The sequence below is a fragment of the Microtus oregoni genome, unplaced genomic scaffold, assembly GCF_018167655.1.
Source record: "Microtus oregoni isolate MIOR12 unplaced genomic scaffold, Mior012 000060F_ref0000265, whole genome shotgun sequence".
In the NCBI taxonomy this organism is placed as follows: Eukaryota; Metazoa; Chordata; class Mammalia; order Rodentia; family Cricetidae; genus Microtus; species Microtus oregoni.
In genome coordinates this window covers 10,122,102-10,147,147 of record NW_024543870.1, presented here as the reverse complement: position 1 = coordinate 10,147,147, position 25,046 = coordinate 10,122,102, and the positions used below count along the sequence as shown (strand labels likewise).

The following is a 25,046-nucleotide window of genomic DNA, read 5'->3' as shown; positions in this document are numbered from 1 at the left end:
AAAAGAAAAAAAATCTCCTGATTGAATTTATTATTTATGTGAAACTTGAGAGGTCAGAGGAAGAAATCTCTTTGATCATACATTAAATCCTCTGTCTAAATGCTAGGAACACAACAGTAAATGAGACACAAGGCCTGTGCTTTCCGTGGTGGAGGAACACAGATGTGGGGGCAGTATGGCTATGACCTCTCTCACTCTGTCGCTCACCAGGGTTGCATTCGGCTGATCTGGCTGGCTCGGTGTGTGTCCCCTCCCTCCCTCATACTGTATGTGTGTCCCTCCCAAAGCTGCAAGCACAGAACCATGTAAAGACATCGTTTGCCTAAGATGCTATCCTCTAAGGGTAAACAAATCTTGGCAAAGTGTATCCAGAAGAGAGCGGCTGAAGCTCATTTTCCGGGTACCAACATTATTTATTTATAGTTATTCAGACTCTCCCCCTTCGTCCCATGAGTAACCTCCGAGGTTCTGCAGGAACACAGCACAAAGAACACAGGCCTGAGGGACAGCACTGCTCTCTCAATGCTGGATTGTTCCCTTCTAGTGTTGGGAAGGAAGTGAGCTGAAAGCCCCAAACAGTTTCAAACAAAATCTTTTTCCTGGAGACTTCAAAAGAAAAAAATAAAACCAACCCGTCTCGAAAGAGTGGGTATGAGTCGGATCAAAGTGTGAGTAGAAGGTGGATTTAAAGGGCTCATGTGAGGCCAGTTTGTTAAATGTGGCAGATATTAAATAAGACAAGATTAGCTATATGTTAGTTAATCAATAATAAAAGAACTGGACAAAATTATCTACTCCTATCAGACCTCCAATCATACAGCTCTGAACCAGGGGATGACTGATTCTAACAGGAGAAACACACCCATTAAAGGAGAAATCTTTGGTCTAAATTCATGGTGTAGCAAGGAGGAAAAGAAAGATGTTTCATTTGTCTTAACTTTGTAATGTATAAGGCTACTTAGTCTAGACATATCTGAGAGGCAAAAACTCACCAACCGGAGGAAGTTAAACTTACAGGAATATGTTTTGGAGTGAGCTGGAAAGTGTGTGCCACGGAGGCCAGTTTTACATTTGTTATTTAAAGCAAAGCCTAGGAATGTGTGGGGAAATAGCTCCACAGCATTCTTCTGAATGAGAGTCTGCATGGCCAGGCTTGTCTACTGCCTGCAGCTGAGGCCTTCTGGAACCCAGCTTGAGTGTGGCAGCAGAAAGATGTTCAGGACGAAAAGAAGAGGATCCTACATCTGACCTTCTCGAGGACCAAGGTAGGGCTTTCTTCTGCTTTCAGAAGACATGACTCGCAAGCATACAGCCAAGCCTGTATTACCATGTGAAGAAGCATGCCTTCCTTCCCCAGTGGAGACCAGAGAGGGGGACAGGCATGTGTTATAATGTGCTGGGTGTTGGATGTACACACCCATGCATGTGTACAGAGGCCAGAAAACTGGGTGTCCTTTATCGCTCTTGACTTACTCCCTTGAGACAGAGTCTCTCATTGGACCTGGAGCTACTCTGGTAGCCAACATGCCCCAGTGACACTCTTGCCTTTGCCCATGACAGAGCTGGAATAAGAGGAACATGAGACCATGTCTAGCTGGAAAAGATTGACTCTTGTTTATATATATCTATATATACACACATATATATCAATTCCCAGATATATATATATAGATATAGATATATATATATAAACTATATATGTGGGCATTGATCAATCTGTTAGTACCACCTGCTTCCTTAGGAAAAGGGAAGAAACACATGGCAATGAGAGGGTTTTCCCCAAAGTCACAGTAATAGAAATCAAAATGCAAACCAAGACGTAACTCACTCAGCAGCCACAATTATCTTTGTTTCTTTCTTTTTTCATAATTCCTTTTTCACGATTATTCTCTATGCAATTTAGTAAGGGGCTGTAACAATCCTTTCTTCCCCTGCAGCATGCTTCGTCGTTAATAAAGTGAGGTCATAGTCAAGAGCTCCTTTGATCTACAAGACAATTCTGCTTTCTCTGACAAACTGGGAAACTGGAAACTGATACCAGCAAATGTCAATCACTTTCCCAAGGTCATCAGTGTCTGAACCTGAATCTCTGCCTTCTAACTCACGGCTGCATTCCAAATCACCACAGCTGCCAACAGAAAAAGATCAAGGGAAGGAGGGAAGCCTATTTATATAAACACAGCTCTTGCTGGAAGAGAGCAATAACCAGCATAACCAATATCAATTTTTAAAACATACAAAGAGACTCTGGCCAATAGAATAATGCCACTCCACGAGAAAAATGTACGTCCTACTTCCCAGAATCTTCCCAAGGGAAGATCAGTGGAAAATCACATGACCTAAAAGACTTGGCAGGTGTGAATAACTGCAGCACCTTGAGATGTCTGGGTGTATCCACGAGGAGGCAGGGCAGCCATCAGTAGAGGGAGGCAGCACTGAATCCTGCGGACACTGCTGGCCTTAGCTGAACAAACGAGGAACAAGCTGCTGGCCTCCCCCGTTGGCTCCAAGAGAAAGGTAGACTTAGTGTCTGCCCGCTGAGGCTCATTTTAGATGCCTAACTCCTCAGACTGAAAGCAATAATAAATTTGTGTTGTTTAAAGACATCTAGGGGCTGAAAGGAAAGCTCAGAGGCTGTGTCCTCACACCAGGTCCTGAGCTCAATCCCCAGTAATAAAAGAGGAGGGAAGTACGGTTGAGATAACTTACGACATCAGCATTAGGAAGCTAACCCTAGCTAGGACAGAAAACAGAAGTACCAGACTGCATTAGCCTGCTGTATGGATGTCTCCAGTCTCATCGTTACCCGTGCAGTGTTTTGCTGCGTGGATAAATACGCACCACATGCGTGCCTCAGGCCCACAGAGGTCAGAAGAAGGCGTTAGAACCCTAGGAACCACGGTTACAGATGGCTGTGAACCACCAGGTGGGTACTAAGAACCAAACACCAGTCCTCTACAAGGACAGCAAGTGCTCTTAACTGCTGAACCATCTCTCTGGCTCACTAAACTTTTAAAAAACACATAAGAACACACCAAAATAAATGCGTATAGGAGCCTGAACATCTTATTCCAATGATGTAAATGTAAAATTTGAATTATCTCTCATCTTCCTGAGTTTAACTTCTTTATACTGCCACCACCGTGCTTGACATTGAAATGCGTTCTAAAAATTAAATTATACTGCTATCCGTAATCAACATAATTTTTCCAAATATATTTTAGATAGAATTTTGTTAATGATTTTTTAAGCTACCTAAATCTATTTGAATACTCAAAATGATAATGATTCCTCAACTCTTCCATTTTTTTAAAAAAATTTTTTTGCATTACACCAAACATGGGATACATTCAAGATTAGAGAGGTAATCTGTAGCGGTCAGTGAGTCATGCCTCAGTTTGGCTCCCAGAAAAACAGCACAAATCTCCCAAGTTCTTGAGAGCTCCCTCTTCCCAGAAGAGATAAAAGCTTATCCTAATAGAATTTCCCAAAACATCTACATACTGACACTGTCGATTTAAATTGGAAGACATCTAAAACAACAGAGATACACAGAATTGCTACCACACACACAGAAATCACGTCTACAGATCCCTCTCCCTGTGGATGTGGGGTGGTGGTGCCGAGCTGCTGCTTTTTAAAAAAGATTTGTCTCGTCCACACACAGGTTTGTGCATGGCTGGTGCCTTCCTAGGTCGGAAGAGGGTACTCGATCCCCTGGAAATGGCATTACATATGGTTGTCAGATGCCGCGTGGGTCCTGGGAACTGCCCATCCTCTGTAAGAGCAGCAACTATCTCAACCCCTGGGCCATCTCTCCAGCCCTGTTGCTACATTAAAACAAAAAATAGAACAAATGGGCTCGAGTACGGTAGCTTCTGATCCCTGCTGCTAGAAGACAGATCTCTTCAAGTTCAAAACTAGCCTGCGAGTTCTAGGTGACCCAAGGATACAGCGAGAGACCCGGCCTTCAAATCAGAACGACCAACCACACAGTCTGAACTAAGAGAATGGACAAACCGAGGCTTACCTGTCGAATCGAATTCGATGGGCTGGCAGCGGCGGCTGGATGAGCACTCACATTTGAGGACCTGCCCTCCTTCCACAATCCCAGGCTGCGTTGTGTTCGCCTTTGGGGCTCCCACCAGGAGAAACGTCCTGCTAAAACACCAAAGGAAGGTGATATTTCAAATGACACAGAGCCGAAGGTTTATATTATGATTTATGACCAAACATTATTCTGGGATTATCCACAAATACTTTTAAAAATTATTTTCAAAGTTCGGTGATGGTGGCGCACACCTTTAATCCCAGCACTTGGAATGCAGAGGCAGGTGGATCTCTGTGAGTACAAGGCCAGCCTGGTCTACAAAGCGAGTTCTAGGGCAGCCAGGGCTGTTACACAGAGAAACCTTGTCACAAAAAAATAAAAATTAAAAATTAAAAAAAAATTTCTAAGAACCAAACCAAAAAAAATAATTATTTTTGAATGGCATAATGTCCCATTATAAAATAATTTCTGCTATATTCACTTTAAAATGTGTATTATCCAAACTGTGCATCTTAAATTTTTTAGGTTTATTTATTTATGTGAGTGCTTTGCCTGCATGTCTGTCTGTGTCCATTTGTGCCTGGTGTTGAGTGGGACCCTGGCAGGTCCCAGGACAGGTGAGTCCCACAGCGGTGGCGGGTCCCAGGACAGGTGGGTCCCACAGCTGTGGCAGGTCCCAGTACAGGTGGGTCCCAGGACAGGTGGGTCCCAGGACAGGTGGGTCCCAGGACAGGTGGATCCAAACTGCAGCGGCTGACAAGTACACCATGCAGACAGAGTTCGACTGTGGAGTTTATTGAGATAAAGAGAATAGGAAGGGAAGAGAAAATGGGGAAGGGGGGCAGAAAGCGGCCTCCTCAGAGAAAATGGCAGAAAAGGAAGGGAGGGGAGTAGGGCAGAGCTTGTCTCTTAAAGGGTCCTCGGCACCTGCATAGAGTCAGGGACCTGCTTGCCATGCACAGAGAGGTGACACACTGCCAGGTTCCCAAGGGAGGGGGCCGAGTGTGCCTGGATGCTAACACCTGGTACCTAAGTAGCTCAGACGATGGTGTTTATTGGATGCTCTGGAACTGGGATTATAGGCTTCAATCCCAAACCATATGTCTTAAACACATAAGAAGAGATGTTGGGCCAGTGACACAGTAATGGAGGTTGATGCCATCTGTAAACCTGAGTTCGAGTTCCAGAAGCTATATGGTAGAAGAAGACTGACTCCTGAAAGTTGTCCTCTGACCTCCATGTTTGCCATAGTCCACATGCCTACACACACACACACACACATGCATGTTTTCCTCCACACACACACGCATGTTTGCTATAGTCCACATGCCTACACACACACACACATGCATGTTTGCCTACACATACACACACATGCATGTTTGCCATAGTCCACATGCCTACACACACACACACATGCATGTTTTCCTACACACACACACACGCATGTTTGCCATAGTCCACATGCCTACACACACACACACACACATGCATGTTTTCCTACACACACACACGCATGTTTGCCATAGTCCACATGCCTACACACACACACACATGCATGTTTGCCTACACATACACACACATGCATGTTTGCCATAGTCCACATGCCTACACACACACTGTACTTTTTTCCTAAATCCCTCACCCCCTCCTCCCCTTTTTGAGACAAGGTCTCAGCCTATGTCTCTGCACCACCACACCCGGCCAACTTTTTGTTTTCTATTCATTCAAAAAATAATGTGGAGGCTTGAACATATTTACTGCATCGGGCTCAGTTCTGGCACTAAAGATGCCTGTTCTAGACATGGCCCTCCCCACAAGAAACCAGCCAACCAACAAATCACTCGACCTTCTAAGAGCCATGAAGGAGACAAGCGGCTGAGAGAAGATTTCCTGGAAATAAGGCCAGCAGGCCTTCCTTAGGGAAAGGAAAGTCACAGCTCTCCAGGAAGGGATCATAGGAGAATAGAAAGAGAGACCCTTTGGAGATAAAGTCACCAGGGAAATGATCACTAGGGAACTCCCAGTGAAGCGAGAAGAACCTGCTTAGGCGGAGGAGAGTGCCTAAGAGGTTGCTGAAGGAGGGGATGGAGGGAAAGGGACGAGGTGGGTGGGAGCCCCCTAAGTTCTGCATAAAGATCCTGGGTGGGAAAGCACTTAGTCTCCAGGACAGAAGAGAGGAGCAGTGGGCTGAGCAGAGAGAGCAAGCTGGGAGTGGCCCAAAAGAGCCTGGGAGTTGGCAAAAGCTAAATCGTGAAGTGCCTGCCTTCCAGACTAAAAGTTTAGAGGGGTGACTTTCTAGCCTTTAGAGAATTAAAGAAAAAGACAAAGTGGATCAATGAAAGCAAGCTCAGGGAGAAAACAGTGACCACCCATCCTGGCCAGAGGAGATGATGGGGAAGCATGAGAAACACTAAGGGTAGAATGGACAGAGAAAGGCAGCACCAATGACGTTGAACGTAGAACTGGAGAAGACAGAAAACATCACCCAACTCTTCACGTTCCAGCGTGCTAGTCAAGAGGGTCAGGGAGAAGAAGGGAGATCCCAGAAAAACACGGACTCAGATCCCAATCTACCCAATCGTGACATCTGTGAGGCACCTAATAGCCTGGGGATCTGAACAGAGGTCCTTGAGAAGTGAGGTGTTGAAAGTCCCAACAGAGCCAGGCAGTGGTGGTGCATGCCTTTAATCCCAGGACTTGGGAGGCAGAGGCAGGTGGGTCTCCGTGAGTTCACGGCCAGCCTGGTCTACAAAGCCAGTTCCAGAACAGCCATGACTATTACACAGAGAAACCCTGTCTCTCGAAAACAAAAAAAAAAAAAAAAAAAAAGTCGAAAACAAACTGTACCCAGGAGGAGTTTAGGGAGAAGACAGACAAGGGTGGGATGAGCTCTCTCCACCTTGCTGTTAAAGAAACCAACAGATTTAGTTCTGAGGTGTCGAAAGAGGGAGCAGAGAGAGAGGGGAAGAAGAGGCAGCACTAAGTAGATATATTTATTGCCACCATTTCATTTGACTAAACAAGTCATTTAAACTCTGGCAAAGGAAAACTTAGAGTGATGAACCTCCGTCTTAAATATGAAATGTATTTATTGTAATTTTTAGAAATTAGTTTCGACCTCTCTTAACCTGGATAGTCGCAGTCACCTAGAAGAAACAGAAGTCTGCTGTTGGGACGGCTAAGTAATAAATGTCCGGGAGGCCAGCACTTCCCTTGTAACCCACACATTCCAAATGCAAATAAACTCCAAACCAAGCCACGCCCTGTTTAAAAACTCTTTATGCAGTCATATTTGGCAGCAGAAAAACATGAGGGCTGGCCCCTCTCCCATCAGAGCAAGACGATTCTGAGTAAGAAATCAGCTTCATTTTCCCTTAGCAAGAATCTTTCACAAGAAAAAAAAAAAAAAGGTTGAGTGTGAGATTTAAACCACCTACAAGATAAAAGAAATTCCTTGTCATTACAAACCCCCGTTTCCTTCCGAGCATGTTAACTACCATAGGCAAATCAGACTATGCAAGTCTCCTGGTCAGACGTATATAAATTATATGTGGGTGTGAGTGTGTGTGTGTGTGTGTGTGTGTGTGTGTGTGTTTTCTTCTCAATCAGATCAAACAATTGGCCGCAAGTCTGCATATGCAGCTGGGTGACAGAGCCCTTGACTAAGTGACCCTGAAGGTTGCACCTCTACTAACACAAAAGCAGGTAAGCTCAGTGCATTTGATAGAGTGCTTGCCTAGCCTGCAAGAAAAGAAAAAACGTACAATCACAAGTTCAGTCCCGACTACCACCTAAAATCAGGTGTAATCTCCTCAGACAGGAGACCGACAGGAGGGTCCGAAGGCCAACGTCATCCTTGGCTACAGAGTGCCAACTTCAGAGCCAGTCTGAGCTACAGGAGACCCTCTCTCAAAAAACATTTTTAACAGGTGGAAAGGGTACCATGAATGTCCATTTTTATCTTAAAAAGTTATTTTTCCCCAGTGTACTCTGAGAAAGAGAATAGTTCTGATTCAAAAAAAAAAAAAACTTTATTTACACTGACAGACAGAGGCCAGATGTGGCCCATGGACTGTGATTTTTCCAATCAGTGATTTCATCAGCAGAGAACTAGGGAGGATAAGAGCTCAGAAGAAAGGAGAGGAGTGGTGTGAACGGGAATGTCCTCTTAGGTTCAGGTATTTGAATACTGGGGCCCCAGCCCACCCGTGGTGCGATGTGGATTGGTTATGGAAACTTTAGTAGAGGTATCCTTGGTGAAGGAAGTCCCTCTCTAGGGTTGGGACCTGAGAGGGTATGGCTTCACCCCACCTCAGTTCACTCTTTCTGCTTTGAGTTTGTAGTTGAAAATGGGGTCTCTCAGCCCCAATCAGCCACCTGCTACCAATGTTTCCCCCACCCTATGAATGATACCTCTGGAACTGTAAGCCCAGATAAACAGAAAAGTAACTCAGACACAAAGTAAGGCTCTGTGGGACGCTGTCCTCCCACTGGGGTGGGAGTGGGAGCCTGGTTCCTCTGCCAGGTGCTGCTCTCCAGTCTAGAACAAGTCCCTTCGTCTACCCTTCAGGCTTAAACGTGATGACAGTGTCCAGTGTTTCCCCTGCTCTCCCCTTCCCTCTGACCACATTAAGGTCAAAAAGGATGAGCCATAAAGGGGCCAGTCACCTGGTTGCTTGAGACTCTCTACATGCTGATTTCTGTGTCTGCATTATGAAGACGACTTGGGTCCTTCCTACACAGCTCCTAAGACAGTCATCCGAGTTCTTAGTTTGTGGACCACATGATCTTCCAAGTCAGAATAGCTGGTTCCCAGATTTGCCTTGATACCTACAAGCCACTCACTTCGAGATTGTCATTTGCGTATTTCTTTTCAGGGTCTTCTATAATTTTTTGCCAAAACTATTCATTACCTATAAGGAAGTGCTCATTTGGACGCAGGGCTGTAATTCAGCCTTCTGCCTGAGCAGGTAACAACACATGTGTTAGCTACAGGTCTCAACCTCACACAAACAGCATATCTGTAAGTCGGCCCCGATGTACTCCAGCTCTTGGGCCACAGAAGTCATCCTTCCCTAATCATCCAATTATTTAAGCTATCCTTAAAATAATTTCCTCATGTAACACATATAATTTTGTACTTCAGATATTACCCTGACTTGGCAGCTGTGAAACAGGGAAGCATTGGTTAGTTATTGGGGAACAGCCTTTGGCAAAGGCAGAGGGCACAGTGGGAGAGGGCAGCGAATAAAAATGCCACTGTTGGCATCACACAGCCCGAGGGCCCGCGAGGAGCCCAGAAGCCAGGCCGGAGCTTTCATCTGTTGTCTGCACATTGCAGGCATGAAAGACTGGTAATTAGAAGAGCCAATGCGGATGCCCGGCCCAGCTTCCCTGCACATCCCTGCTTGTGCAGACTTGCCCACTGGTGAAACGCAGAGAAACAGGAGGATAATAAAAAGGAACACGTGGTGCCTGCGAGGATCTAAATCCCAGGTTAATAATTCTTAAAGTGCCAACCGCAGGATCAGTGGGTAGACAGAGAGACTGGCTGCCAGTCCTGACCACCAGAGTCTGATCCTCAGGATCCACAGGGTGGAAGGACAGGACTCTCCCAGAAGTTATCCTCTCACTGCTTTATGGGAACAATGGGGCCTCCACTTACACACACACGCACAAATAAATAAGCAAATAAATAAATAGAGTGTAATAAAGTTTTAAAATAAAGAAGTTTCTTTATCTAAATATCACTGCAATAAGTTACTTTTAAGATACTTAAGGGTTTTTTTGGGTTTTTTTTTTTTTGGATTTTATGTTTTGTTTTGGCTTTTCAAAACAGTGTTTCTTCTCTCTGTAGCCCTAGCTGTCCTGGAAATCACTCTGTAGACCAGGATAGCCTCAAAGTCAGAGATTCACCTGCTTCTGCCTCCTGAGTGCTGGGATTAAAGGTGTGGCACCATCACTTAATGTTGAAGCAATACTGATACTTAAGTATTTGAGAGAGACAGACAGACTTGGAGAAAGTAAAGAATCTTAAAAGGGAGATAGGTAGATAGATAGATAGATAGATAGATAGATAGATAAATAGATAGATACATACATACATACATACACACATACACACATACATAGGTAAAGGTACAGATATATTCTCATGAATAGAGTTCCATAGACTGAGTTCCAGGATGAGAGCCAGGGCTACACAGAGAAACCTGCCAGAAAGAAAGAAAGAAAGAAAGAAAGAAAGAAAGAAAGAAGTAAAAAAGCGAAACAGAGAGAGATAGAAAAGGAAAGAAAGAAAGAAAAAAGAAAATCCAGAACTATTAAAAGTTACTTATGCTACAAAAACCCTAAATTCGATCAATGAAACACTTTGCAAAAAGAAAGTAATATTACTGAAACGCCCACCAAGACTGCTGATTGTCTACAAGAGTCTAACTCAAGTAAGAGCAGCAGCAGGGCAGACACAGCTGCAGCACCGCCCAGGGCAAACAGGAGGGGACGCCTGCAAGCACGGTTAGTCACTTGAGGAGTCTCTTGAAATCTCTGCTCTCTGGAACAGAGGTACAACATTCTGTCATTACTTAAAAGAAATTATTTCCCAGGTGGGTAGTGGATAAGTGGAAACTTAAAATGTCGGAAGCTCAGGACTAATACAAGATGGTGCCATTAGCCTTCCAAACAGCAGCTGATATAATTAATAAGCGATTTCCTAATGAAATAGCAAGTGAAAATGAAAATCCGCTTTCAAAGGAGCTTTTCTTTCCTAGTGTTCTCAAAGATCCATCGGTGCTCAAGTAATTAACTCCAAAGAGGAAAAGCGAAGGCAGGAAAGGAGGCTCGCAGCACTGCCTGGCAGAGTGGACAGGTGGGCAGCCTGTTGCCATGGGGTCATAAGACCTCACTGAAGAGCAAGCAGACTTTGAAGTTAAGCAACATATATCCATATACATTCAAATTTCTCCTCACAGATTCTGGCTCATTCCCCCCCCAAAAAAAAAATTGTCCAATAACATTATCAAGAGCCACATCTTTGCCGGGGCTTTGAGATAACTGGTTTTATTTCCAGGAGTGCCACCTTAGGACTCCAGAACTGACTGTGTGATTCATACGATGCCAAGAAGGGGGAAGATGCTAAGAAGCAGCAGGAAAAGAAGGGTAACGCTGGGCTAATGGGGGAGGGAAAGATGAGGAAAGACAGTCGGAGGAGGATGCCCTTAACGGCACTTCCTCCCCAGGGCAAGGCAGGAAGGGTACTTACTTCACGGGATGGAAGTCCGACTACCAAGCAGGGCAGCTGGCCAAGCAATGACAAGCACATTTTCAAACTTTCCAGATGAACTAAGCTACTTGGCTGCTTTCAGCCCTAACCTTTCCAAGATAAAGTATGTTTCATATATGTAGCTAACTTTAGGGTGACCAATGAGCCCCCACCAAATGGAATTTCTGAAAAAAGAAAAAGACTACTTATATATCTAAAAAGAACTGAGTATAAGACAGTTGAGGTGTGATTCAAGTTCCAGATTTGCTCTACAAACAAACAAACGCTTCAGGTCAACAACCCTATAAAGTAAAACGGAAGCATTAACCACCAAATGTCATACATTTCTCCCAGGAACTCACAGATATACGCCTGCCTCTGCCTCCCAAGAGCTGGGAATTAAGGCTGAGCCACCACATCTGCCCAAAACATCTGTGGTCTGAATCAGAAGTAATAGACCTAAGATGTGTTTTCTAAATAACAGAGACTGCAGCGTATGCACGTGTACTATTTATGATGGAACAACATTAGCCCACACAGTAACGGTCACAGGAAAGTTTTTGAAAATAGCTTTAGTCTTTTTCAGGAGGAGGCGGTGAGACCAGGTCTCACTCTGTAGCTAAGGCTAGCTAGGCTAGAACTCTCTACATAGCTCAGGCTGGTCTCAGACTTGTGACAAACCTCTCCTACCCCAGACTGAGTGCTGGGATTTCAGGTAACACTGCATTCAGTCATTTCCTAAGATATCGGGACAATGACTACAACACTGAGATTTTTAAAAAGCAGTAGCCAGGGGAGGTCTTAACCTAGGTCTGGATTTTCTCAGCCAATGGAAGCACTGCTGAAAGAAATCAGCAACAGAATAGCAAGAGCAAAAACAATGTTTCAGAAATATAAAGCCAGTTGAAACATACAAGGCGTTTTTGCAGACCTAGCAGCCAAAGGATAGCAGATTAAAGAGGCTCTAGCGGCCCAGACCCAGGCTCAAGTAAGAAGCAGGAGCAGGGAGCAGAGATAGAAGCAAGGAAGTATTAACAAGGAAAAGATTGGAACCCCTCCGCCTGGTGACTAAGCAGTGACTAATCTCAGCAGAGTGGAGCAGGAGACAACGTAAAACAGAAAACGAGGGGGAGGAATATGAAAGGGTCTCCAGGGCGACAGAGAAAAAGTGGGTTCCACGAATAGAAATAGAGGTGCAGCTGACATCTCTTGATGCAAATATAATTCATTTTTAGACAAAATGAGTTAGCATAGACGAATTTAGGCTAAATGACCTGCAAGCTATGGTAACATTGTTTCTAATGAAGAAAAGAACTTGAAACCAGGGCCTTTCCTGTGTTTTGAGGCAGGGATCATGTCCTCCCCCAGGCAGGCCTGGAACTCAGTACATAGCTGGGGCATGCCCTGAGCTCCTGATCCTCCGGTCTCTCCAGTGCTGAGACTACAGAGGCAAACCACACGGCCCAGCTTCGTCTTAGCAGTTTTACTTAGTGCTTCTTTTCAATCAATATTGATGCATTCATTCCCACAACAACACGGAGACAGCTCAGTCATAATCTTCTATAGTAAGAAAGATGAGAGGTGAAACCAAGCAGCATTTAGAGCCCTGAAACAGGAATAATCATAAATAAACAAAATCTACTTTCCTCTCTAATCTACTACTTTTCACACAGGAAAAACAAAATCAAAAACCCTCTTTCATTAACAAATAATTATATAGTTTTCCTTTAAAAGCTTATGATAGGAGCTGGAGAGATGGCTCTGCAGTTAGGAGCACTGGCTGCTCTTCTGGAAGACCCACATTCAATTCCCAGCACCCACATGGCAACTCACAACTGTCTGTAATTCAAATCCCAAGAGATCCAACATCCCCACGCAAACATATAAACAGTGATAATACAGCTCTGCGGAGTCCAATGCCTTCTGCATTTAGGCGTGCCTTTACCAAGACTAAGCATAATTTTGTCTATTTGGTTTTTTCTTTTTCTTTTCTTTTCTTCCTTTCTTTTTTTTTTTTTTTTTTGAGACAGGTTTCTCTGTGTTGCCTTGCTGTTTTGGACATCCCTATAGACCAGGCTGGCCCCAACCTTAGAGATCTTCTTGCTTCTGCCTCCAGAGTCCTGGGATTTGGGGCATGTGCCACTATCAAATGACATTGTTTGTTTCTTGTTTTGTTTTAAGATTAAGCATGATTTTGTAATAATCGTCATTTAATCTGAAAAAGGCAGTAATTATAAACCTTCATTTGGGTATAATTTGTGGTGGTGGAGGGGACAATACCTCAAAGTTTCTTTTGATTTTTTTAAGTTACATTAGACAGAGCTCTGGTCTCTTGGTACCAAAGTTTCTATGACTGTTTCAAAATACAACCTGCAATCTCTCCAGTTCCACAGTATCTTACTATTATGGCCCATGCATGAGGTGATGTACACATGAGGTCATGAAAGTGTGTACGCTCAGAACATGTTCTTCGGCCATATGGTTTTCCAAAGATATGCCACATTCCTTGCGGTCAGTAATGCCAAACACCACCAACAGCTCAATACCCCTGTTCTCCATGGCAGGAACATTTAAAAGCTTACCAGCCTGCCGTGTGCCTTAGACACTAAACTTCTGCCATAGATTAACAGATGCAAGCAACAATAATATTAATAACAACAAAACAATTAACAGCATTTGTCCAACATCCCATCAACTCTGAATTATTTAAATGCTAATTCCTGATGTAAGGCAGAGAATATATTTTAAGTCAGAATTTCTGTAGAATTAAATCTAAATGGTGTACCCTGGGAGCAACTAGAATGCCCATGCTAGAAAAGGCATACACTTAAAAATACCCAGAAAGGGAAAATGTCAAGTGGTGAACTAATTAAAATGATTAGATTGGGGGGAGAAGGGGTGGTAGCTCAGAGATGCAAACTCTACTCCAACCCCCCACAAAGAGATCAATCACATCACAGCGAAGTGGTTAATGCTGTCTGAAGTTGGTGCATTTATGGTTTTTGGAGCCCTCAAGTCTCTCAGAAAGCACTGGATATCAGTGCGAATAAGGCCGTGTGCTGAATGGTCTAGTTTTTGCCAGCTTCCCCCAAAGTATGCGTAGCTTTAAAGACTGGTACGCAGGAAAACGATGACAATAATCCTAAAGACCGTCCTAATAAACCACAGACAAACATTTAGACCACCTTCCAATTAAGCATATATCAAGAAAATGGTCCTACCCAAGTACTGACCATCAAAATAAATTGTGTGTGTGTGTGTTTGTGTGTATAATGCATTGTTACCACTTGTGAGCACAGAGAGACAACCAAAGAAATAATAGTTCCTTTCAAAAAACCATGTAACCAACATTATAAAACATCCATTAAATCAGTGTTTCTAACACTGACACGCAGGGGTAAGAACGATGCCAGCCAGCCCAACTGAGCCAGAGACAGCTTTTAATCCAAAAGCGACAATAAGTGCTACAAATTCTCAGGGACGCTGCAACACAGGGCGAGGGTAATTTGAAAGCGAACACGAACTGCTGAATTCTTCAGTGACCTGCAGCGAGGGAAAACTCGGCAAACACCCCGGTTCTTTCTGAACAATGACCTAAATAGTGGACTAGAAAAGGAACAGATGACACATTCCATTCATCTGGTGGACCTCAAAGACGCAAAGGTCGCACAGTCCTTTACAATTTAACGCGACAATGTGATCACTTTAGTCATCGTAGTGTCTAGACAAGGAACGAAAAGGAAAAGAATCAGACCATCAGACGAGAAGGGCTGGTTTCGGAGAGCAAAAAGCACTAGGAAGAGGCTAAATGGTCCGGGAGAAAAAGAAGTTCTGGGACCAAGTGAAGTTAAGTCACAGAATGACAGAGAAGCCAAAAGTCCCGCCGGACCAGCCTGTACTGATTTCCAACTTTTCCTAGATGTTAAACAGCTCCTTCAAAGCCAGTGTCCCTGGCCAATCCGAAGTTGGTGACAGGGTCAAAGTGGATGGTGAGTGCCAGGCTAGGTCATCCCCACAAATGTTTCATCCCTGCAGGACCTGAGCCAGCCGCGGGATGGAGTGGGTAGGCCGGTTTGGTGGAGCCAACGACCGGGTGCGGATAGGCTGGGTGGGGGCACGCGGTGGGGGAGGGGGCGCCTGGGGACACAAGCGCGGCCACTTACGAGGACTTGCTGGGCGCAAAGAAGTCCACGGCGAACCCGAAGTAACTTCCCTCGGGGCCGGCGTACTCGGCGGGGTTTTCGACGTCCAGGTTGAAGGCGCCGGCGAGGGGCAACAGGAGGCCGGGCAGAAGCAGCAGAAAGCCACGGGGGCGAGGACGCAACAGCAGCCATCCGGGAGCAGCCATCGCTCGGGCGCGGAGCCCAAAGGCTGTCCCGATGCCCGCCTGCGAGCGCCCAAACTGCTGTGCTGTGCTGTGCTGTGTTGTGTTGCGCTGTGTTGTGCTGTGCGCTTGCGGTCAAGGGCGGCCGAGCGGCTTGGAGGCGGGAGGCTGAGCTGGGCGGCTACCCAGGGGGCGCGGTGTGCGACGCGGGACTCCGGCTAGGTCGCTCACTAGCGCGGCGGCTGGCACTGAGTACTGGCGAGGCGAGCGTCGTACCTCAGGCCGGGAGCTGCTTGGGCTCGGAGTGGGGGTAGAGAGAGGAGGGGAGGAGGAGCCAGGGAGGCCGGGCCGCCCGCCGAAAAAGGAAGTCGCGCTCACGGTGGCCTCCCACAGGAGAAAGCCGAGCGCACTTCCGTGCGCGCTGGCAGCGGGTCCTCGGAACCCGCCCCGGGGCTGCGGCCCAGACCCAAAGGGCCTGGGGACACTGGCCGCGCGCCTCCACCTGGGCCTTCCGGCCAACCCAGCCAGCTGGAGGATGGCGACAATGAAGCGAAAGAGGCCCAGGCACACCTCGTTCCCCGGTTCCTCCTGGAACTTCTGGGAGACTTTTGTGTTTAAGAATGCGGAAAGCGTTATCCGCTTCTCGAACTTCTGCTACTTAGGCCGGCAGGCACTCAGCAACAGAGAACTCTGTAATTATGTGCTATTTCCCTCCCCTTCTATTCCCCACACACTGAACTTAATTATAAACTGCCAGAAGGTTGCTAGCACTGCCCCTCCCAGAAGCGGTGTGTGGACCCGGATCTCGCGGACTGACAAAGTGTTGGGAAGGCAGAGTAGGTGATGAGTCTTCCAAATCCACCCAGAAGAGTACAGGCCTCATTCCTGCTAGGAGGAACGAGGATTTGGAAAACTGATAGTCGGCTTAGGGAGTTCAGGTAAACATGATTTTAGAGCTGGAGGCAGAAAGACAGGAATGGAAACGGAGCACTTGAGGTTCAGTGCCTGTGGACAGGGCGGGCTGAGTGCTCCTTCTGTACAGAAATCTTGGCCCGCTTCTTTAGATTCCTACTTCCTTTTCAGTCAGTGAATGACTGAAGAGTAAAGTTTGCTCAGAGCGGGTGCACTAGAAAGAACGCTCGGCTCTTAAGTGTTCCCTCCCGCTTTGGTAAAGTGGTCCAGCACCCACATGTTGGCTCACAAACATCTGTAACTCCAGTTCCAATTCCTCTTCTGGCCTCTATGGTGCACACACTTATGCGCAGACGAAACACTCATTCACATACAACATTTTTTTTCAAGTTTGCTCAGAGTCTTCCTATGTTGCACATGAAATGTTAAAGAATTTAGTGACTGAGTCGGGTGTGATGGCAAATGCTTTTGAACCCTGGCAGGAAGTCAGAGACAGAAAGATCAAGCCTGTGTAGCAAGTTCCAGGCATATGCCAGGTTTGCATGTGAGACCTTGTTTCAAAGAAGATAAAAGAGGAGGAAGAGACAGGAAAAAAGGAGGAGAAAGAGATCCCTGTCACAAACGACAGGAAAGTACCTCAGTGACAGCATATATTCATCTAACATTAAATAGTTCTATGTGGTGTCATGTATACACTTAATTGAGTTATTCATTTTGATTTTTAAAATTTCACTAAAAGATGCTCCGCATAACCATTGGGTGGTCTTACCAACCACAGGCCAGCATCTTTGCCGAAGCAATGACAGGAAATCTACTGTGAATATGTATACATAAGATCATGTACCAGGCCAGGCAGTGGAGGCGCACGTCTTTAATCCTAGCACTTGGGAGGCAGAGACAGGCATATTTCTATGAGTTTGATGTCTCCTGTTCTACAGAAATAGTTCCAGGGAAGCCAGGGATTCACAAAGGATCTTTGCCTCAAAAAACAAAACTAACAAAAAAGATCCTGTACTTGCTCCTTATTCCTTGACACCATTTGGGGTTAGAGTCTGAGGTTTAAGGAGATAGTGGCTCATGGACAGCAAGACCATCCTCTGTATGCCCAATGACCTCTGTATCTCACTCTGAAAACCACACAGCTCTCCAGACAAAAGCTCTCAATTCTAAAGATGAGCCTGGGGTTTCCCAAGTCCCGTTCAGATAGTCGACATGCACAAATTTTAAGAGGAATCACGACTTTTACTGAATCGAGATTTAAAATGACAACATCGTCTTTCATGATAACTACTTGAGGAAATTTGTTTTTTAAATGTTTTTAAAATTGGTACCTACTCTAACTATACGGTTGTTGTAGTACGGCCACTTGTTTGTTCCCAGTTGCTCAGCCCCGAAATAACCACACAGAAACTATTTTATTTGCTGTACTGTTTGGCCAATGGCTTAAGCATATTTCTGGTTAATCCTCAAATCTTAATTTAACCAATTTCCATTCATCATCTGTGTATCACCATGAGGCTGTAGCTTACTGGCAACGTTTCAGCATGTCTGTCTCTGGTGGTGGCTTCATGGCTTCTCCCTTACCTTACCTTTTTTCTCCAAGCATTCAGGTTAGTTTTCACCACCTAGCTCTGTTCTGTCTTGCTCTGCTATAGACCCAAGACAGTTTCTTTATTAACCAATGGTAATCACAGCATACAGAGGGGCTATAAATCCTGTCTTAATGCAGCCCTTTAATAACCACAAAAATTCCAGTTCTGGAAGTTATTCTGTGTGCTCTTCCACATGGACTGTTCCACTGCTGAACAACTGAATTAGGGCTTAGGCGCAAAAACCTCAGCATTTCCTGTATGTTTAGAATTTGCTAATACAGAATCTTCCTTTGCCTTTGGAGGTGGGAGCAGGTAGGAATGGAACTCACATTTCTGTCTCAGCTTGCCAAGTGCTGATTACAGGAGGGAACCACTATACCCAGGAACCTCTCACCCTTCATTTTGACCAAGGCTTCATGCACCTAAGACTGGCCCTAAAACTGTCTAAGTCATTGAGCATTCTCAAGGTTGAGCTTCTGACCTTGAGCTTCTGACCCTCTTGTCCATACTTCCCAAACTCTGGGACTATAGGTGTGTATCACCTGTTTTAAAATGTTTTAAATTAAACTAAACAAACAAACACAGAACACAGTAGTTTTTCAATTCCATGACTCATAAATAGAATCATGTGGGCCAGTTTGAAATGTGGCCAGCAAGTCCCCAAATGGTTACTAATGCTTCCCTCCTATTCTTTTTTGTATAAACATGACCTTGCTGTTAGTGGAGATTATAAATTAAACTTCTAAAGCACATTTCCTTCAGGCTTACGATAAATGTAAATAGTTATAACCAGAAGGCCTTTACCAATGGTAGTGTCAAGGCTGGAAAAGTTCCTGTAGAGACAACCAAAGATGCCAGTACAAGTTGTCAGGATCTTCAAGACAATTGATGGGAAGAAAGGGTACCGTCAGTATCAGGGACGCTATTTCCTGTCCCATTTCTTTTCGGCAGCTGCTCAGAGCTACACAGCTGCTTTGTGAGCATGGAGAGAGCATGCTTAGCAGTGAACGTCATGGTCTAGGAATTGCAGAGCAGGAAGAGCGAGTTTCTGAGAACTGTGAATCCTTGTTCCAGGCTTGAATTATATGTCTTCACAGTGTACTATTCAAGATGGTGCCTCTATCTTTTTAAAGATGCTAGTATTTAGGTTTCCAGTTGTACTTTCTTTTCTTTTGTTTACGTTAGCAGAACGTGATGTCCCATACCCTAAACAAGTTGGGTCTCTGAGTTTGAGGCCAACCTAGTCTACAGAGTGAGTTTCAGTACAGCTAGGGCTACACAGAGAAACCCAATCTTGATAAACAAAAAGAAAAATATATATTTATTTATTTTGTATATATAGGTGTTTGTGGGATACCTCTATATTCTATGAATATGTTTTATTATCATTGGGTATTAAAGAATCTGTTTCAGTCAATGGCTTGGTAGAGTAAAGTCAGGCAGGAAATCTGAACAGAGATATAGAGAGAAAGTAGGAGGAGTAAAGGAGATGCCATGTAGCCACCAAAGGAGACAGACACCCAGAACCTTACCAGTAAACCACAGACTTGTGCCGATACACAGATTAATAGAAATGGGTTAATTTATGATTTAAGAGTTAGCGAGGAACATGCCTGAGTCATTGGCCAAGCAGTGTTGTAATTAATACAGTTCCTGTGTAGTTATTCAGGTCTGAGCGGTTGGGAAACGACGAGCAATCTCCATCTACAGGTGTTTTATCTGCATGGACATCTGTACACAAGAAGAGGACATTGGGTCCTATTTGACTATAGTTACATATGGCTGTGAGCCATCATGGGGGTGCTAGGAACTGAACTCAGGACCTTTGGGAGAGCAGCCAGGGTTCTTAATTTCTGAAGTACCTCTTAATAAATCAGACTACCTGATACCTCCACCTTAGTCTTCTTAACAAGATATTTAATGTGAGTGACAAGTATTTGTTTTCTTTCCTTTTTTAGGTAGAAATTATTCTACATATGTTTCCATTCCTGATTGGTTGGTTGGTTTAAGTAGCTAAAGCAACAGCGTCACCTGGCAGTTGTCTTGCTGATATGAAGTTATCTTTATTTACTGAAGCTAGAGTGAGTTCACTTTCTAGTGACTTTAGAGCTTTACCTACTCTGTGGAAGGACTTCTATGACTGGCATTCATATAACAAAAATGAATTTAGTTCTGGTGAGTGATCAACTTATCGGATGGGCTGGTGCCTTCCCTGGCTTTGTGCATTTTAGATGATTCACTTGGGGTTTTCCTAAAGTCTCCACCACTACTTCCTCTAAAGTTGAAGGGATAATTAAGAATTTCTACCTTTCCATCATTATGGAAATGTGCCAGGGGATTTTCATGAAATGTTAAATATTTGGATTTAACCAGAGATGATTATGTTCACTAATACAGAGCACTTAATCATAATTTAATTAGGCTTAGATCACAGGAGCAAAATGAATTAAAGACTTGGTACAGTTTCCGCCTTTTTTCCCCAAAGGATAAAGGTATTTCTATGGTTAGATTTTTGTTTTGTTTTGTTTTTTGAGTCAGAGATTTTCTGTGTGGCCCTGGCTGTCCTGGACTTGCTGTGTAGACCAGGCTGGCATCAACTCAGACAGCTCCACCTGCCTCTGCCCCCCAAGTGCTGGGACTAAAAGTGGCATCACGGCTGTCCTGTCTGTCTGATATTTTTGTTTTGGTTTTGAAGCAGCGATCACTGTTGTGAAGACAGCTACCCAAATTCATTCTATCATTTCGATGTGAGCAAGATCCTTCAAATCTGAGTCTGCACTGCTACCTTTTTACTCCAATTACCTTATTTTAGCTGTTGTTGGTTTTGTTGTTATTGTTATTATGTATTATTAATCAGTCAAGAGCTCACTGCATGGCCCACATTGCCAGTAGAGTGTCTCTCTAGTACTCATAAGGCCCTGGGTTCAATCCTCAGCACTGCCATAAGTAAATAAATACATCAAATGAAATAAAACCAAACATATGTGGCCAGGCTGGATTTGAACTCATGGTCCCCCTGGTTGAACTTCCTGAGTGCTAGGTTAAGGTATGCACCAGCAGATAGGCTTCATTTTAGCTCTTCTGTTTCCAGATGAATAAAATAAAAATAGATTAAAAATGTTTTCTCTTTTATTAAATTTATTTGGTAAATAAAATATATAGCTGGATGGTGGTGGTGTGCACCTTTAATCCCAGTACTCTGGAGGCAGAGGCAAGTGGATCTCTATGAGTTCAAGGCCAGCCTTGTCTACAGCGTGGGTTTCAGAATAGCCAGGGCTACACAAAGACACTCTGTCTTGAAAAACAGACAACAAAAGTGGTAAGCAGCAACTTTAATGAAATACTCTCTGAGGAGAATACATATTTTCATATACCTAAGCCAGTCTCAGACAAACATATGCAAGAAACTTTTAAGGATAGCCTAGTGATTTTATGACCCAAAATGTAATAGTAAACGACATTCTTTAAAAAGAAATAAGTGGGGGGCTGGAGAGATGGCTCAGAGGTTAAGAGCACTGGCTGCTCTTCCAGAGGTCCTGAGTTCTATTCCCAGCAACCACATGGTAGCTCACAACCATCTGTAATGAGATCTAGTGCCCTCTTCTGGCCTGTAAGTATACATGCAAGCAGAACACTGTATATGCAATAAATAAAGATTTATTAAAAAAAAAAAAAGAAAGAAAGAAATAAGTGCTGGGTGTGGTGGCTCATGCCTTTAATCCCAGCACTCTGGAGATAGATCCAGGCAGATCCCTGTGAGTTCAATCAAGGCTAGCCTGGTCTACAAAGTGAGTCCCAGGGCAGCCAGGACCAGGAGGAGGAGGAAAAGGAGGAGGAGGATCAGGAGGAGGAGAAAAAGAAGAAGAAGAAGAAGAAGGAGGAGGAGGAGGAGGAGAAGAAGAAGAAGAAGAAGAAGAAGAAGAAGAAGAAGAAGAAGAAGAAGAAGAAGAAGAGCAGCTAAATACAAAATGGACTGGGATATAGAAGACAAAAAAAAACCTTTGTGGCAATGAAAACACTCATATTTAAGCCCTCCACCTACTTGCATCACCCACAGGTAGCTACGACTAAGTACTGAATACATGTTACCAGCATGGCTGGAAAATTAAATTGCAGTGTAAACTGTTTCAGGGTCACATGTGGCCAGTGGCTCCAAAGCTGAGCAGAATGGCTGCCAGCGGTATTCATTCAAGGGGTAGAGAATCAGTCTGCTGATGGACTAAATAGACTGAAGTCCTTTCTGTTTATCTTTCCAAAGCTGCAAGTGTCAGTGGTTAAAGGTCAATTTTCTTCTCTGTTTCTGCACCAAATTGCACCTGATTTTCCAGTTCTACTACTGGGAGGTTTTCATTTACTAATTCAGTCACCACAAAAAAAGGTATAGTGTGGTGGTAAGAAAAAATAGAAAAAAGAAAGGCGACCAGAAACTGCTCTGGTATCAACACATCCACCTTCTTTCTTACTTTTTATGCCTTTGACAGCTCTGCCACGCTGAGACGCATAGCTCACCTCTAAATGTGGTGCTGAGTCACAAGTCTGTGAAGGCCGAGCCCTGAGGTCAGGCAATGCAAGGTTCACCAGTTATTTCACTCGTCCTAGGGAACCTAGTCACAGAATGTGAGGGATTCTTCTGGAGCAGTAGGGTGAGATTGGCTTGATCTTCAGTAAACAATGTGTGGTTGTTTGTGTGTCTGAGAGTGTCAACTTCCTTCCTAGTGTCCCTAAGGAATCTCAAAGGTACTTCAGCCAACGCTGATCTCAACCTCACTGGCGCCTGGCTTTCTGTTCATTCACCACGAACATGTCCTGTCGTAACCTGAAGATATGGCTTGACCCCCTTTTTATTGATTTCAAGTAATCCAAATATGGAAAGTTGCAGGTGGTAGAATTCCATAGAACATTTGAGAAAAACAGCAGAAGGTAATGCTTCAGGGTAGCCCAGGGAGGACCAGCCAACACTAATACAACATTAGAGTATTAAATGTTGCTTCTTTTCTTTTTTTAAGGTGAGGTCTCGTGTAGTGCAGAGTCGCATCAAATTCGCTATGTAGTGTGTCTGTAGCAGAGAATGTCCTCGAACTTCCTAATCTCCTGCCTCAAGTCTAAAAGCTAGGCTCATAAGTATGTGTTGGTACATCTAGTTTCATTCAGTGAGGGAATTGGCCAGGCAAGCACTCTACCAACTGAGATAGGAAGGATCAACCGAGGGGGACAGACCTTCCTCCAGAGATAGCAGCACTTTCCAGCAGCACTTCCCAGATATAATGAGGTGGGAAGGAAAACCGACAGTTTCTAGTAATGAAAACTCCCCTCCAGCCCTGATGCTGGCTGCATCTAATCTGTTCGTTGCTGCCTTGCTGATACATTTTTACTTTTCCTTATATCAGAAGTCAGCTTCTTTCTGCTCTCTACGTGGACTGCAGTCGAGTGGCTCTGCAGAAAGCCTTCCCAGCTTCAGCACCAGATGGAAACTGACCAGACATCCACTCCTTTGGACTCCGCAGCTGTTGTGGAAGCCAAACCAATAAATCCCCTTTGTAAGACATGTTCATTCTATTGCTTATATGTCTCTGGAGGACCCTAACACGATGTTTGTGCTTGATTTTTTTTTTTCACATAAACATTTTGGAAGGTATTACAGGCACGGTAGCACATACCCTTTATCCCAGCACTTAGGAGGCAGAGGCAGGTGTATCTCTGTTAGTTCAAGGCCAGCCCAGAGCAGCATTTAAAAAAATTGAAAGACAATGTTGTCTACTCTTGGAGTGTTGCATGTTGTGATGGTCATATATCAACTCTACAACCCCAGTGTCTCTGTGTGAGGGGCAGTGTGCAATCATAGGCTGGCTGGCTTCTTCAGGCCTCCTCCAGGCTAAAGGAACTCTTGCCAGGATGCTCTAAGGTCTCTCTCCATCTGCTGACCTTGCTTGGACACGAGCCGGCAGTTTCCCGAGGCAGGCCATTTTACAGCAGAGTTCCTGGGGAGAGACACTAGGAGCTCTCGTTTTGGCAGTTCCCTCGAAGGAGTTTAGGATACCCTGAAATGTGAGCATTCTACCTGAAGGAACCTTAGCCAGCCTAGGCCTGGCAAACACGCTCTGGCAGGCCTTGCCCTTCTCCCCCATTCTCTCTGCCTTTCTAGAAACGGTTAAATTACATTCCTAAAGCTAGCCACCAAGGTCTATTTCCATATTTGGCCACTTCCTCCCTCTGAGGCTGCTGACCACCAAGGTCCAGCTGCCAAAGCATTGCAGTCCAGCTATCAGAAGCCTAACCATAGGCCATTTCTGCGTTTGATGCTGCCCCTTGCTATGAAGAAACATTTTATTAGATGAAGTCACATTCATCAATCTAAATGATTAGTTTCTTATTTAGAAAGTCCTAGTCTATACTGATATCTTGATATATTTCCCCTGCGTTTTCCTGATCAATTTTAGATTTTCAGGTCTTACACTGAAGTCTTTGATTCTCATGGAGTTGGCCATCATACAGAGTAAGAGATGGGGGTCAGTTTCAGTTCCCTGTGCATGGCCACCCATTTTCCCCAGCAACAACTGTTGAAGAGGCTGTCTTCTCCTTGTGGACACAAAAACACAGCCCTCAGCTCAAAGGCTAATATGAAATCGTTTGTTCTGGAGCCAAACCTGAGGGTCTCCAGTGTTGCTCTTTTTGCCCATTATTCTCACTGTTCTTTGGCATTCTGGTGTCTTTTATGCATCTATGTAAATTTTAATACTGTTTTCCTATTTTTTTTTTGAAGATCGGCATGGGGAAGGATTTTTAAAATTATTTGTGTATGTGCGGGGATGTGCATGTAACTGCAGGTGTTCGAGGTGACCAAAGGACTCAGCGTTGGGAGCCAATGGGAACCAAACCTGAGCCCTCTGGGAGAGGAGTGAGTGT

At 44.5% G+C, this 25,046-nt stretch overlaps 1 protein-coding gene and 1 long non-coding RNA gene across 3 annotated transcripts in view; one reads left to right on the top strand and one right to left on the bottom strand.

Moving 5' to 3' along the window:
- The window catches only part of Itgav (integrin subunit alpha V), a 75,724-nt gene extending 59,774 nt beyond the window's left edge, over window positions 1-15,950 (bottom strand). Inside the window, exons 1-2 of one of the 2 annotated variants that reach the window (XM_041639706.1) lie at window positions 15,479-15,950; window positions 4,031-4,161 (exon numbers count right to left, since the gene is read on the bottom strand). In XM_041639706.1, the coding sequence (XP_041495640.1) occupies window positions 4,031-4,161; window positions 15,479-15,663 (316 nt within the window). In that variant the 5' untranslated portion in view covers window positions 15,664-15,950. The remainder of the gene's footprint in view (window positions 1-4,030; window positions 4,162-15,478) is intronic. The other variant, XM_041639708.1, reaches the window with a different exon arrangement.
- Window positions 14,972-23,688, top strand: LOC121439260. The gene is made up of 2 exons (XR_005973236.1): window positions 14,972-15,304; window positions 23,531-23,688. It is a non-coding gene; the product is annotated as an uncharacterized LOC121439260 (long non-coding RNA).
- The last annotated feature ends 1,358 nt before the right edge of the window (window positions 23,689-25,046 follow it).